Below are 14,401 nucleotides of genomic sequence, written 5' to 3' on the forward strand. Positions count from 1 at the left end.
TTGTGCATTTTCTGCGAATCCAGGTGTGGTGTGATTATTTGGTGATAGAAAATAACTGATTTAGTTCCACGCAAAAAAAAAAACTGGTTTAGTCATATTCCAACTCCCTGGAATTGGATTTGGAATGTATAATTCCGATTCTTGTGGCAGCCAAACACTCTATAATTCAATTCCAATTCCAAAATTGTAGGCCCAACTCCTAGGTGCCAAATGAGGTGTAAAGAGAAAAAAAAATGGCAATTCATTTTTCAACTGCAAATTTTAAATTTTTTTGTCCCCACAAATACTTTTTTTTTAGGAAACGACATAAAGCGTGTCTTGAATTTGTTCGGTGGCAAAGCACACGCGTAAGTCCCTTTCTTCTCCGCCAAGCCCACGAAGACACGTCATGACGCGCCCTCCACGCGGCGACGGACGGCCACGATGCGGCGGTGGAAAGCCACGGGCATCCGTCCAACAAAACCTACGTCTACGTGCGCTGTGAAGTCAGTCAGTGGGAACGGAAGCTGGAAACTGCAGTTGCCAGTTGTGACAGCGCGGCGATGGCGGAGACGGGCAAGCCGAGGGTGGTGGTGGTCGGCGGCGGCATCGGCGGCGCCCTCCTCGCCAAGACCATGGAGCCCGACGCCGACGTCGTCCTCCTCGATCCGTAAGCCATCCTCCCTCTGCCCGTCTTCCTTCTCACGCGCACCACGTGCTTGTGGAAATGCCGGCATGCTCCTTTTAGCCGGTTGTATGATGAATCCTCGCGATTGTCGAGGCATGTCTTAGCCTTGGAGCTCGAGTCCTGGATGTTCTTCTCCTGAGGGGGAACATCCATGGTCTGAATACTGGGTTCAGGATCCCACATCTTTCTGCTTTAATTTGCGGCGTCAGAGAAATACAGCAACGTTTAGATATCATGCTCCGCCATTTTCTTGCGATATGTGTTCTGTCACGCACTGTAGTATCTCTCTGAATTATGCCAACTGAAGTTTCGAAATTGTGGGGGAATGGCCGGATGGTAAAATGACAGTCGAAAACTGGCACCAGATCTGACCGTACAATTGTGCTAAAAATTCTATGTACTGGTTTATACACATTTATGAGTGAGCAGTATAGATGATGACTTTTCTCGATGTATCTGGTAACGTATAGGAAGTTCCAGAACCACTCACTGGCTCCGAGATTGTAGCACTTGTACATACAGATCAATAATGCTAAAGATCCTGTTGTGCCATCTTTACACTGAAATGACTTCATACCCTTTAGGCCTTGTTTGGTAGAAGGGTTTTTGTGGGGATTAGTGGGAAAGAACACAAATGGCAAGAAATTAGTATGAGCAATCCCCGCAGGGATCGGGTGAAACCCTTGCCTTCACCCAATCCTCTAGAATTGCAAAATCTTTCTGGTTTAATTTCTGGCGTCAGAGAAATAAAGCAATCATACACCACCATTTTCTTGTGATTTGTGTTGTTTCATGCACTGGAGTATCTCTGTGAATTAGAGTATTGAGGATTAAGGCAGACTATGCCAACTGAAGTTGCGGAATTGTGGGGAGTGGCATGTTGATAAAATGACAGTCAAAAAATGACGCGAGACCTCACCGTACAAGTTGTGCTAAGAATGTCATGGACTGTTTTATCCACACTTATGAGTGAGCAGTATAACTGAGTGTGCTAAGAATGACGTTATATGAAGTTTCGCAAGCACTCACTGGTCCGAAATAGTAGCACTTCGACCATCTACATACAGATTCAATTATGCTAAAGATCCTGTTATGTGATCTTTACACTGAAATGGCTTCATATCCTTTGGTAGTATTAGCTAGTACTTCCTTGGAATTGAAAGTTTGCTCATGAAAAAGTCCTCTTCTAATGGCAGGAAGGAGTACATGGAGATCAGCTGGGCCGAACTGAGATCAATGGTTGAGCCATCTTTCGCTGAGAGATCATTGATCTATCACAAAGATTACCTCACCACCGCAACCATTGTAACATCTTCTGCAGTCAATATCACTGAGGATTCTGTCCTGACTGCTGATGGTCAATCTCTTGCATATGATTATCTCGTTGTAGCGACTGGCCATGTGCTGGCTTCTCCAGGAAGCAGAGCAGAGAGACTTACAGAATTCCAGAGAGGTAACTGGAGTCTAAGCACATACGAAAATATACTATGTTTTGTGACCTTATTTTTTTCTTACCTATGCCTTCTCATCTTTTAACAGATAATGGGAAGATAAAATCATCTGAGTCTGTGTTGATTATTGGAGGTGGTCCAACTGGAGTTGAACTTGCTGCAGAGATTGCAGTAGACTATCCGGAGAAGAAGGTGACCATTGTACACAGAGGATCACGGTTACTTGAATTTATTGATCAGAAGGCCTCAAAGAAGTGTCTTGATTGGCTGACTTCGAAGAAAGTAGATGTGCTTTTTAAGCAATCAGTTGACTTGGATTCATTATCCAACACAGACAAGCTCTACAAAACATCAAGTGGGGAAACAGTAACAGCTGACTGCCACTTTTTGTGTATTGGTAAGCCACTGAGTTCATCGTGGCTACATGATACCATGCTAAAGGAATCTTTGGACAGCAAGGGAAGATTAATGGTGGAAAAGGATCTAAGAGTGAAGGGTTATAACAACATTTTTGCAATCGGTGACATCACGGATATTCCTGTAAGTCTACGCTTCAAACTACATGCCAATTCTGTTTGTCAGTTTTTCTTCCATCGAGAACAACACTGGCGGCGGTCATGGGTCACACAACATGTGATGCCACGGCATATATATACTACATATGTAGACAGACTGCACATGAAAAATAGTCAAACACAAGTGTATTATTTCAGCAATTTGAATCCTGTGATGACCCTTGGCATCACAAACATCACGTAGCGCCGTCACTGAGAACAACAAAGTGAAACTAACCTACAAAAGGCAAAAGAAATAGGAAGAAACCTAGGCTAAGCTAAACTGGCTGCATGTCTGGAGGTCTAGAATGTTACGGGAGCCTCTTTGATGCTTCAGCACATAGTAGCTTCCGCTTCTCTGCCTCAAGGATGATCTCATCCCATGTTTATCACACACGTTTGTCTAGCATCTTCTAACAATCATGAAGATGATATGTACACAACTTTGAGTATTCACATGAAGCAACTATCATTTTGGAAAACCTTATAAATCATTCCATTTTACGTCCTTGTCATTCCAAACATACTCTAATGCTTTGATCTTTAAGATATATAACATCATATTTCAATATCGGGCACAATAGTTTGTTTCCATGGGAAATAACATGACTGGAAACTCAAAATGGAGGCCGAGCTACATGTAGACTTTTATTTTCGAACACTCATAATTTGCATTTCAAATTTTCAAAAAAAACTGAAACAAAATTCTAGAGGTAGTCAATGATGTGTACTGCATACATGCAAAATCTCAATGCGAACCACTTTGTATTCTAGGCTACACAAAAATGACAAAATCTGACAAATTTTATAGTGAATAGTGCACATTTCAACACTATAATTTGTCAGATTTTGTCTTTTTTGTGTAGCGTAGAATATAAAGTTGTCCGTATTGAGATTTTACAGTTTATAGTATACATCATTGGCTATTTCTACGATTTTTTCAGATTTTCTGGAACTTTGAAATATATAATTTTGAATGTTTCAAAATAAAGGATTACATGTAGCTTGGCCTCCGTTTATCTCGTTGACCCAGTTGATATATTACCAGTCGTCACAATTCAAGTTTCTTCATACATCTCGAACTTTTAATGTTTGAAGCTGTAACTCATATCTGGAAAACGATACGAGATAACTGAAGTAACTTCCGCTATTGTCCAGGAAATCAAACAAGGGTACCTCGCCCAGAAACATGCCCTGCTGGTGGCAAAGAACCTGAAGCTGCTGATCAAGGGCTCTCCCGCGAGCAAGCTGGCAACCTACAGCACGGGCTACCCGCTGGCGATCGTCTCCCTCGGAAGGAAAGAAGGGCTGGCCCAGCTACCATTCGTTACGCTCACAGGGTGCATACCAGGGATGCTCAAATCCAAAGACCTGTTCGTCGGCAAGACAAGGAAGCAGATGGGTCTGGATTCAGGGTGCAAGCGGGAGTGGGCCGTCCGCGGCGCCGCGAATTTAGGCCCACTTAGCTGCACATGCGAGCATCCACGGAACTGCAAGAAAAAAAAGCGGCCTAAGCAGGCCGGCCCGCAGTTGCCGCGTCGCGCCGCATATGGCAGCGAGCGTATTCTCCTTCGCCTCGCCACGGGATTTGTTCCGAGATTTGTTCTTCTAGTATGTTCGATACGACCAATTAAACTTGCATATTTGTTTCCCTCAAAAAAAAATTAAACCTGAATCTTTCCTTTGCGAGGTCCGGATTTGGTGAATAATTAGTCTCTAGAGGAGTGCCACAGGATCGAGTCTGTTGTCTCAGCGGAGTTCCGTGAGAATGCAGGAACTGTCGATCGCAGGAACTTTGTGTACATTGAGTACTTGATCAGGAGAGGGAAGCGGCAGCTTACCAGCTCAAGAATCCTGATACTACCGGACTTTCCACCCTAAAAATAAATAGAGTACTGTGTATATAGTATTGAAATCATCTATTTTTTTTGATAAAAGGCCATCAACCCGACGTTAAATTAACACGCTCTTAACGGCGAAACATATATAAGATGCTGATCCAGTTTACAAGGATGAACTGCACACACACAAGCAAGGGCCACCCAAAAAAGCTACAACCGAAAACGTGAACAACTGGCACAACTATTACAGTCTACGGGAAGGAAGAGCAAACGCAGGGCGGGATACGTTGCCAGGCCGGCGCTCACCATAGAACAGGCAAACCGACAACCACCGCAACCAACGAGACAACACCACCATCGCAGACGCCACCATAGGTCGACCACCACCAGGAATCGACCAACCACGCATACGTCGTGATGACTCGAAGGTGGCATCTTCAACAAGACCACGACGCAGAAGCGCCGCTACCACCCTAATCCATGGATTTTGGGTTTTCACCCGGAGTACGTGGAGTGACCGAGTACCGCCACAGCCACGCCTTCAAGAAGGGAAACGGCGTTCGCGGACGCCGCCGTCGTGGCCCACAGGGCAAGGGTTCCCCCGGCGAAAGCACTCCGCCCCCCCCACAGGATAGCAACTACCATACCACTGCCACACCGCGCAACTCGCTGGCACCACGCTGTCCACACGGTCAAGGAAGCCGGCCAGCACCAGAGTCCGTGGCACGCCCGCCAACCAACTTGACTCCCACTGTCCAGGGCCGCCGCCCCAGTAACCCAACTCTGGCCACCGCGAAACCGAGGAAAAACAAGGCACGTTGCTTTGTGGGTGCCGAACCCCGACCGAGGAGCAGGCCGACCACCGCCTCCAAGCCCCGAAAGCCTCCAGGCCAGCACCAGAGTTTTGGTTACAAATCTGAAGGCTTAATATTGTGCCAAATAAACATACCATCTCTGTATCTCATTTTGGCAGCTACAGTAACATGGTAGAATTTTTTGTTAACGGGAACTGTAGAAGGGTTTTGGGAGAAGCCTCACACGTATAATGACGTGGGGTTCCGGTATTTATATAAGAGGCCAAATGCCTAGGGTTAGGTTACAATTACAATACAGTCCTACTGTAAATACAATATGTGCAATCTAACACCCCCCCGCAGTCCCAGCGGGAGGTTCTCGGACGTTGAGACTGGACCGAAAGTCGAGGAAGAGCCGACTCGGTAATCCCTTCGTCATGACATCCGCGAACCGGTGGGAGGACGGAACATGCGGAACACGGACCTCTCCCAAGGACACCTTCTCGCGGACGAAGTGGATGTCTATCTCGATGTGCTTGGTACGTTTATGTTGCACCGGATTCGAGGACATGTAGATGGCGGAGACGTTGTCACGAGAGACAACAGCGGCGAGCTCGTGGGGCGATGAAGTTCTCGGAGCAGCCGGCGGAGCCAACAGCGACTCGGCGACGGCGTGGGCGACGGCGCGGTACTCGACCTGCGCGCAGGAACGGGACACGGTGGTCCGTCGCTTGGAGGACCAAGAGATGAGACTATCACCGAAGTAGACGCAAGCAACCGGAGGTGGAGCGACGCGAGTCCGACAGCCTGCCCGCCGGCGTCGGAGTAGGCCACAAGGGCGGTCGACGAGGAGGCGTGGAGCCGGAGGCCAAACTCCAGTGGTACCCCGAACATACCGCGTAACACGTTTCACGAGAGCCAAGTGAGACGTGCGCGGAGCATGCATGTGAAGGCAGGCTCGCCGAACAGCCGTAGGAGAGATCGGGGCGCGTCGGTGTGAGATACCGAAGGCCGCCCACGATGCTCCCGTAGTCGGTGGCGTCGGGAAGAAGCTCGCCGTCGGAAGCGAGAGCTTCGAGGACGTGTCGACCGGTGTAGGTGAGGGGTGGCGGCCGACATGCCAGCCCGCCGTAGGATGTCCGAGCATACCGTCGCTGTGACAGAAAGAGACCAGCCGAGGACCGGCCGACCTTCATACCCGTGAAGTAGTGGAGATCCTCGAGATCGGTCATGGCAAACTCGCTATGGAGACGCGCAAGGAGCCCCTCAAGAAGACTCGTCGACGAGGCGGTGACGATGATGTCGTCCACATAGAGCAGTTGGACCGGCTGGTGCGCCGGCGCGACCGGCACAGGGCCCGGCCTGGCCGGTTGGGGGACCGGCTGCTCGGCGCGGTGTGGCGGCGGGTCCGGTTGGACCGGCAGGAGCGCCGGCATGACCGGCACAGGCCCGGCTCTGTCCGGCCGGCAGCGGGCTGCGCGGCCCGTCGAGGCAGCGAACGAGGCAGGGCGCTCGCGGTCGGGGCGGGTGCACTCGGGCGGGCGCAGGGGCGCGCGGTGGTGGCGCGGTCGGCGTGCCGAAGAGGTCGCCGAGTCCGAGCGGCGCCGTAGGCGCAGCGCGGATGACGAAGCTGCATGCCGAAAAGGAAACGCCGTCTCGTCGAAGACAACATGTCGTGAGACGATAATTCTCCCGAAGGACGTGGTTAAGGCAGCGGTAACCACGATGGTTGGAGGGATACCCAAGAAAGACACATGCCATGGAACGTGCACCGAGCTTGTGTGGGGCGGTGGAAGCGATGTTAGGATAACAAAGACAACCGAAGACGCGAAGATCGTTGTATGAGGGAGGACGACCATGGAGGCGTGTGTAGGGAACTTGGGATTTTATGGCTGTACTAGGACGGCGATTAAGCAAGTATGTGGCAGCAGCCGAGCCTCGGCCCGGTAAAGGGGCTGGGATGTGAGCCTGGAACATAAGGGTGCGCATAGTATCATTAATGGTACGAATGGCACGCTCGGCTTTACCGTTCTGCTGGGAGGTGTATGGGCATGACAGCCGCAAGGCGGTGCCGTGGGTGGTGAGGAGAGTGTCAACAGTCTTGTTGAGGAACTCGGTACCGTTATCTGTCTGGAGGGAGCGAATAGTGACACCAAACTGCGTGCGCGCATAAGCGAAAAAGGTTTCGAGAGTGCGGGCAGTGCAAGACTTGTTGCGAAGTGGAAAAGACCAATAAAAGTGAGAATAGTCGTCGACAATGACAAGGTAATATCGAAAACCAGTAGGTGCTTATAATTGGAGATGTCCACAAATCACAATGTATCAAATCGAAAATGGCACTAGACGCGGTAGTAGACTGACGAAACGGTAAACGGACGTGCTTGCCAAGTTGACATGCATGACACACCCGAGTACGACTAAATTTATTACACTTGATAAAATCTAGACGCTGAAGAGCCGACATGGCATCATGCCCAGGATGGCCAAGACGCCGGTGCCATAGCTCGGCGGTGGCGGTGACGACCAAAGCGGTGGAGGAGGAACGGCGAAAACCGCTCCTCCCGGGAAAGGTGTAGAGATCTCCGTCACTATTGCAACGAAGAATCACGCGACGGGTCTTCGAGGTCCTTCACGGAGAAACCAAAGGCGTCAAACTCAATGGAACACATATTATCGCGGGTAAACTTGCGAACCGAAAGCAAATTGCGAATAATGTGCGGTACTAGGAGTACATGGTTGAGTCGGAAGACGTGACCGGAAGGTGTGCAAAAAGAGATGAAACCGGAAGAGGTAATGGGGATGGTGGTGCCATCGCCGACGGTGACGAAGTGAGGAGTGCGAAGGTGGGAGGAACGAGTGAGGTTACCATCGTCGTTGGTCATGTGTGAGGACGCGCCTGAGTCCATGACCCAACCACCTTGCTGAAGCGCGAGGTTGTTGAGGGCGGCGATGAGAGCCGAGCTATCCCATGTGGTCGCTGAGGTAGACGGCGCGGTGGCGGTGTAGACCTAGGGCCGAGGGCCCAGGATGCCCTGTCCAGAGGAGGGGGCGCGCCACTGGCCAGCACCCGGGGAGAAGCAGACCCACGGGCCGGTCGGGGCCGGCGCACGGGCGGGCTGGGTGCCCTGGGTGGCGCCTCCACCCTGGCGGCCGCCGCTGCGGCCCTTCGCTTGGCCGGCTGCTTGCCTTTCCCGGCGCCCGCACCGGGGGCGGGACCGTCACCGCGGCAGCCGGGCCGGTGCATGAAGAGGCGGGGCCGCGGGCCTGGGCGACGAGGGCGGTGTTGGCGGAGGTGGCCGCCGCGTTGGCTCGCTCGCATCTCCTCCATCAGGAGCATGGCCCTGGTGCGGAGGAAGGTGGGCAGCGGGTCGGTCATGGATATGACCGTGGCGGCGGAGGCGAAGCGAGGGCCGAGGCCGCGCAGGGTGTTGAGGACGAGGGCGCGGTCGCTCACAGGAGAGTCGTTGTCAAAGAGCGCATCGGCGAGGTGCTTCTGGCGGCGACGTACTCGTGGATGGAGAGAGATCCCCGCACAAGCCGGCGAAAGTCATTGTCAAGGTAGATGGCTTTGTTCGCCTTGTTCGCGGTGAAGAGGTCGCGTGCCGCGAGCCACAGCTCGACGCGCCGTCCGATTCCCCGCAAGGATCATGTCCGCGACGTCTTCGTCGATGGCGGCGTGGAGGTGGTTGAGGACGGTGTAGTCGGCGGTGGCCCACGCAGCGTCCGTGGGGGCGGCGGCGACGGTGCCGTCGACATGGCCGAGGTAGCCGGAGCGGCCCGGGGAAGCGCGCATGTAGATGCACCACTTGGAGTAGTTCCCGGCGGCGAAGGAGAGCAGACGGGGCCGGCGTGACGCGGAGCGCCGGCCGGGACGATCGCGGTGGCCGTAGCAGCCCGCAGTGTGGAGGAGGTCCCGTCGGTGAGGGCGGTGAGCTCCATGGCAGCGGAAGGTAGGGTGGGGCTAGGGTGGCGGCGGCCCGACCGAGGCGGCGGCGGCCGAAGAGGCGGCGGCGGCTAGGGTTGGGAGGCGGGCGGCGGCTAGGGTAGGACCGAGATTAGTCTGATACCATGTAGAAGGGTTTTGGGGGAAGCCTCACACGTATAATGACGTGGGGTTCCGGTATTTATATAAGAGGCCAAAGGCCTAGGGTTAGGTTACAATTACAATACAGTCCTACTGTAAATACAATATGTGCAATCTAACAGGAACCATAGAGTAACCGTTTTTGCTATTCTAAATCACGAGATTTTTATCTCACGAACTACAGTCTAGAGCTGTTTCAAAAAAAAAAAACTACAGTCTAGAGCTGACCGGAAGAGTGTACATGCTCCTCTGTTCTGGACATCAGTATTTGCACTACTTGTGATTTAGCTTAGGAACGGTAGTCCAAAAAAAAAAAGCTATCCAACATTGAGTTGTGGATGCACAAACAGCTAGCGCGGTAGGCTAGCGAGCGGCCTAGCTGAAAACGCGGCCAAGCTAGGCGGCGCGCGCGGAGCCGCAAAAGACGCGGCTAATGCGCGGGTCACACGCGGCACACCGCCTAATCATTGCGGCATATGCGGCGCGTACGCGGACCTCTGCGGTGCGTCCCGCTTGCACCCTGAGTCTGGATGCTTGAGCTGCGGCCTAGGGAATCATGGGTTTTAATTGTCCCCTCCCGGGTGATGTTCAAACAGAAAAATAAACTTGTGGCTCTGCAGGTAAATGTTGGTGGTGTGTTGTGAATGGTGATGAAGCTTTCGACAAAGCGTGTGTACATGTATACCAAAACCTGTGTGTATCTTTTTTGTTGGCGGTTAAATTGTGTTTTTCTTGCTAGTGATGACACTCATGAATGAATTCCAGCAATGGCTCTTTGATGCCCGCGGGGCCTCTGAAATGAAAAAATAGGTACAGATGCTGGCATGCCTCTCAATGCCACGTATATATGTGCATATATTTCCATTGAAAGAAGTTCTGCATGGTCCCAGGCCGGATGTAACATGACGGCGCTTTGTCGGAAAGTAAAAGAGAAAGCAGCAGCCTGACCCTGAGGCTTGCCAGGCACAGTTGTTGCATTGAGGATGGCAACAGTTTGGTAGTTTCTTTCCCTCTTTTCTGCCGTCGCCATGTCCTGTCTTTCATGAGACATCAGCAGGGGGGAGACATGTCACGTCGTTCTGAATTTGATCTGTGTGAGTGCGTGATGGATACCCAAATAATCCAGCTTGTTTGTCTTTTTTACAGGCCCATCCAGTGCACTATCTATGTCTTCAACTTTGGCGCGACCGGTTACATGAGGAGCTAGCCGGGATTTGCAATCTCGTGTGTCCATGATCAGCAGCTTCAGGTTTGTAATGATGAAACTATTGAAAGTAACTAGCACTGTATCAGGAAATAGGTCTTTAGTTCTTTACCTCCAAAGCTACTGCACCGACAACAGTTCTTGCGGTGTGATAGACCATCCTCGCAGAGTCACAGGACTTGACCTGAACCTTGCTCTCGTCTGCTGCGATCTTCTGAAAATTTCTAAACAAACCTTACTTCTGTGTACTCATTTCAGATTCAATCGCCCAAGCTCTTGTCTTGCCAGTGCTCATGCCCTGTTTCTGGGACCAGGTACGACCACCAAAACGAGACTGACTGGCTAAACGCAAACCGAGCTACATGTAGTCCTTATATTTTAAAACATTTAAAAATTATGTTTGAAAGTTTTTTAAATGAATAAAAACCTAAGAGACAGCCAATAATGTATACTACAAGCATGTAAAATCTCAATACAAACTACTTTATATTTTAGACTATAAAAAAAGATAAAACCTGCCAAATTATAATATGTTGAAATGTGCACTATTCACTACTATCTCTATATCTTCAAATTTTATAAATATGATTATATTTAAATACTGTCTAGATACATCTAGATTTAGAAAAATCTAAAATATCTAATTAGGGCATCTCCAACGGGGCGATCCAAACGGAAGCTGAGCGACCGTTTGCGTCCGCACGGTCGAAAAATCCGTCTAGGACCAGCCCAGCGGCTCGACACATAGTGTCTAGGCTGTCCGTGGAAACGCAAACCTGGCTCAAATATGCGCTTTGGATGTGTCTCTGCGGACGCTGCGCGGACGCGCCAAGTGTTCGCTCGCGTCTAGCAGACGTTTTGTCGGGCCCGCCTGACAGCAACCCAAGCTCGATGCGTCTTCTTAGGCGCGCCAGTACTAGCGCTGAGGAGTCGCTTCGGCAGTCTACGGCACGTTAATGGCGGTGTCTCGCATTCCTACCGGCGGCCACCCACCTCTACGCACGAAGTAATGACGATGTCATGCGTGCCGCGCCTGTCGCCTGCCTCCGGCGTATATAAAGAGGGGCGCGCACATCTCATCTCCTCCCATACAAAACCCTAGCCGCCGCACAACCTCCACCGTAGCAACGCCGCCACACAACCTCCACCGTAGCGCCGCCTACACAAAGCCCTCCGCCTTTGCCATGAGCAGCTCCAGGCGCGGCAGGCTATTGCGCCTCCACCTCCGACTCCACCTCCCCCGATCGAGAGCTTCGACAAGGAGCTGGAGGAGGACGACGAAAGCACGGACAACGTCCTCGACGTGGCCATGGACGCAAAGTTCATGGCTGATTGGAGCAGGAAGTAGAGGAGGAGTAAGCGGCCCACGCGGCTTTCGACACCGAGATGGAACCCCACAGGAAGGCGGTCGCCGTAGAGGACGACTCCTCTGACATCGATTGGTCCTCTGATGACCCTGATGAGCCTACCTCGGAGGAGAGGGCGGCAGAGCAGAGGGCATTAGTCGACTCCTTCGAGACGCTTAAAAAGGCCGAGCATGCCGCGAACGAGACGCTGCAGCAGCGCCTGCTAGAGGACGCGGCGGCTCACCGAGCTCTAGCGGCCGCACGGTGGGCGGCAAAGAAGCAGACGAGGGAGGGACGCAACGACAGGGCCAGGCCATCGGCCAACAAGTAGCCTAGGGCTTATATCTCCTTTAGTTTGTAGTACATTATGCTTTTTACCTGGTGAATGAAAAATATTGTTAAAAAAAATGGGTCGCCCCGCTAGGAACACACCCAGACGCAAATGGACGCACGGGTCAAAATATGTCCATGGGGCGACAGATACGGGGGCGCGCAACCACTTTTGGACGTAAAATTTGTTAGCTTTTATTATTGTGTGCAACCTAGAATACAATGTTGTTTGCATTGAGATTTTGCTTGTATGTAGTACACATCATTGGCCACCTCAAAAATTTTATTTCAGATTTTTTTACAACTTTAAGATGCAAATATAAATGTTTAAAAATAAAAGCTAAATGTAAAACATGCTGGCCCCACAAGCCGGACATGACGCATCTATTGCTGTCCGATTCGTGAAGTCCCGTGTGCTGCAAACACGTAAAACCCGATCCCTCTACCCAGATAGCAACAACATATGTTTGTGTATTTCGAGCAAAAGAAACTGGGCACCATCATCATCATGTCCCTAATCTTGCAATCATCAAAGCTTAGAGCATCTCCACTCGTCCCCCCGACGAGGCCCCCGGCGAGCATTTTTTCCATCCGGACGGCGTAATTCGGCCCAGTCGCGCCCCCGGTTCCTCGTTTTCGTCCGGATTTGGGCCTAAATCCATCCGGCGATCCCACGCCATCCCCGGCCCCCCGGGGAGCGCTCGGGGACTCCGAACGAGTGAAAAGCGGGGAAGGGCCCGATCTGTCGGTGACTCGACGCACGAACCCCACCGCCACGTCGCTCAAAATCTCCCCCACCCCTCGTATCTCTCTCGCCGCCGGCACCACCCCGCCGGCTTGTTGCCCGCATTGCGCCGCCACTCCTTCCCCACTCGCCTATATTCCGCCGTGTTTGGACGACGGTCTATCCGGTCGCTCTTCCGCCGGCCCGTTTTCCGGCCCGCTTGCTCGTCGTCGCTCGCGGCTCGGGTTGCCTCGACCACGCCCGTCGGTGTTCGTCCATTTGCCTCGCCGGCCATGGACTCGGACGAAGAGGGAGGAGCAGATGTTCGTCGAGCTTATGCAAGAAGAGATGGCGGCGAGCCGCCCAAGACGAGGAGCACATGATGATCCTTGGTTGCTTGGCAAGCATGTACGGCGGACCGGCAACTCGTCGGCGTGGTGGGTCGGCACGAGGTCGCCGGAAGTGCAAGCCGAGACAGCGAATGGAGGGCTACCGCATGTTGTACGCCGACTACTTCGCCGACAATCCATTGCACGGTGAGAGTGTTTTCCGGCGTCGTTTCGGGATGAGCAGAAGCTATTTCGGAAATTGTGTATGTCATCCGCCACTTTGATCCCTACTTCGGATGCAAGGCGGATTGCACCTGGTTTGGTTGGATTTTCGTCACCTGCGAAGTGCACGAGTGGCTATGAGGATGCCGGCGTATGGAGCTCCCGGTGATACCGCAGATGACTATCTTCGCATGGCGGAGTCCACCGCCCTTGATTGTTTCTACCGGTTCTCGCAGGGCCGTCATAGCGAGTGTTCGGGGACTATTACTTGAGATCACCCACCGTCGAAGACACTCGGAGGATCCTTGCAACAAATGAAGCTACAGGTTTTCCAGGGATGCTTGGAAGCATTGATCGCATGCATTGGCAATGGAAGAACTGTCCGTTTGCGTGGCAGGGAATGTACAAGGGTCACAAAAAAGGCTGCACTCGTGATACTTGAAGCGGTGGCTACCCATGATCTTTGGATTTGGCACTCTTTCTTTGGTATGCCCGGATCCAACAATGACATCAACGTCCTAAACTCGCTTCCCGGTCTTTTCCAAGCTTGTTGAGGGTCATGCTCCCCGGTGGACTATGTGATCAATGGTCGGCACTACAACAAAGGATACTACCTTGCAGACGGTATCTATCCAAAGTGGGCAACATTTGTGAAGACGATCTCCAATCCTAGCACCCCCAAACTTTGCGAGTTTGTCAAGAAACAAGAAGCTTGCCGAAAAGACGTCGAGCGAGCATTTGGTGTCCTAGAGCAGAGATTTGTCGTCGTCCGGTTCCCCGCTATGACTTGGTCCAAAGATCGGATGTGGGAGGTGATGAACTGCTGTGTGTGCCTACACAACATGATTATTGAAG

General features: G+C 51.8%; 1 protein-coding gene across 1 annotated transcript; it reads left to right on the forward strand.

Annotated features, from left to right (window-relative positions):
- Positions 1-542: 542 nt before the first annotated feature.
- LOC124685841 (apoptosis-inducing factor homolog B-like) lies at positions 543-10,129 on the forward strand. The gene is made up of 5 exons (XM_047219874.1): positions 543-649; positions 1,864-2,120; positions 2,207-2,658; positions 3,831-4,074; positions 9,916-10,129. Exons 1-5 carry the CDS (start codon positions 543-545, stop codon positions 9,927-9,929), a joined length of 1,074 nt encoding a protein of 357 aa, XP_047075830.1. The 3' UTR covers positions 9,930-10,129.
- The last annotated feature ends 4,272 nt before the right edge of the window (positions 10,130-14,401 follow it).

This window comes from Lolium rigidum, chromosome 2 (assembly GCF_022539505.1).
Source record: "Lolium rigidum isolate FL_2022 chromosome 2, APGP_CSIRO_Lrig_0.1, whole genome shotgun sequence".
NCBI lineage: Eukaryota > Viridiplantae > Streptophyta > Magnoliopsida > Poales > Poaceae > Lolium > Lolium rigidum.

What these genes read in the sequence shown, in the direction of transcription:
- LOC124685841 (XM_047219874.1), top strand. Translation starts at nt 543, where the DNA reads ATGGCGGAGACGGGCAAGCCGAGGGTGGTGGTGGTCGGCGGCGGCATC. An exon ending in GACGTCGTCCTCCTCGATCC is followed by an intron (nt 650 to 1,863) that starts GTAAGCCATCCT and finishes TTCTAATGGCAG; the next exon opens with GAAGGAGTACATGGAGATCA. An exon ending in ACTTACAGAATTCCAGAGAG is followed by an intron (nt 2,121 to 2,206) that starts GTAACTGGAGTC and finishes ATCTTTTAACAG; the next exon opens with ATAATGGGAAGATAAAATCA.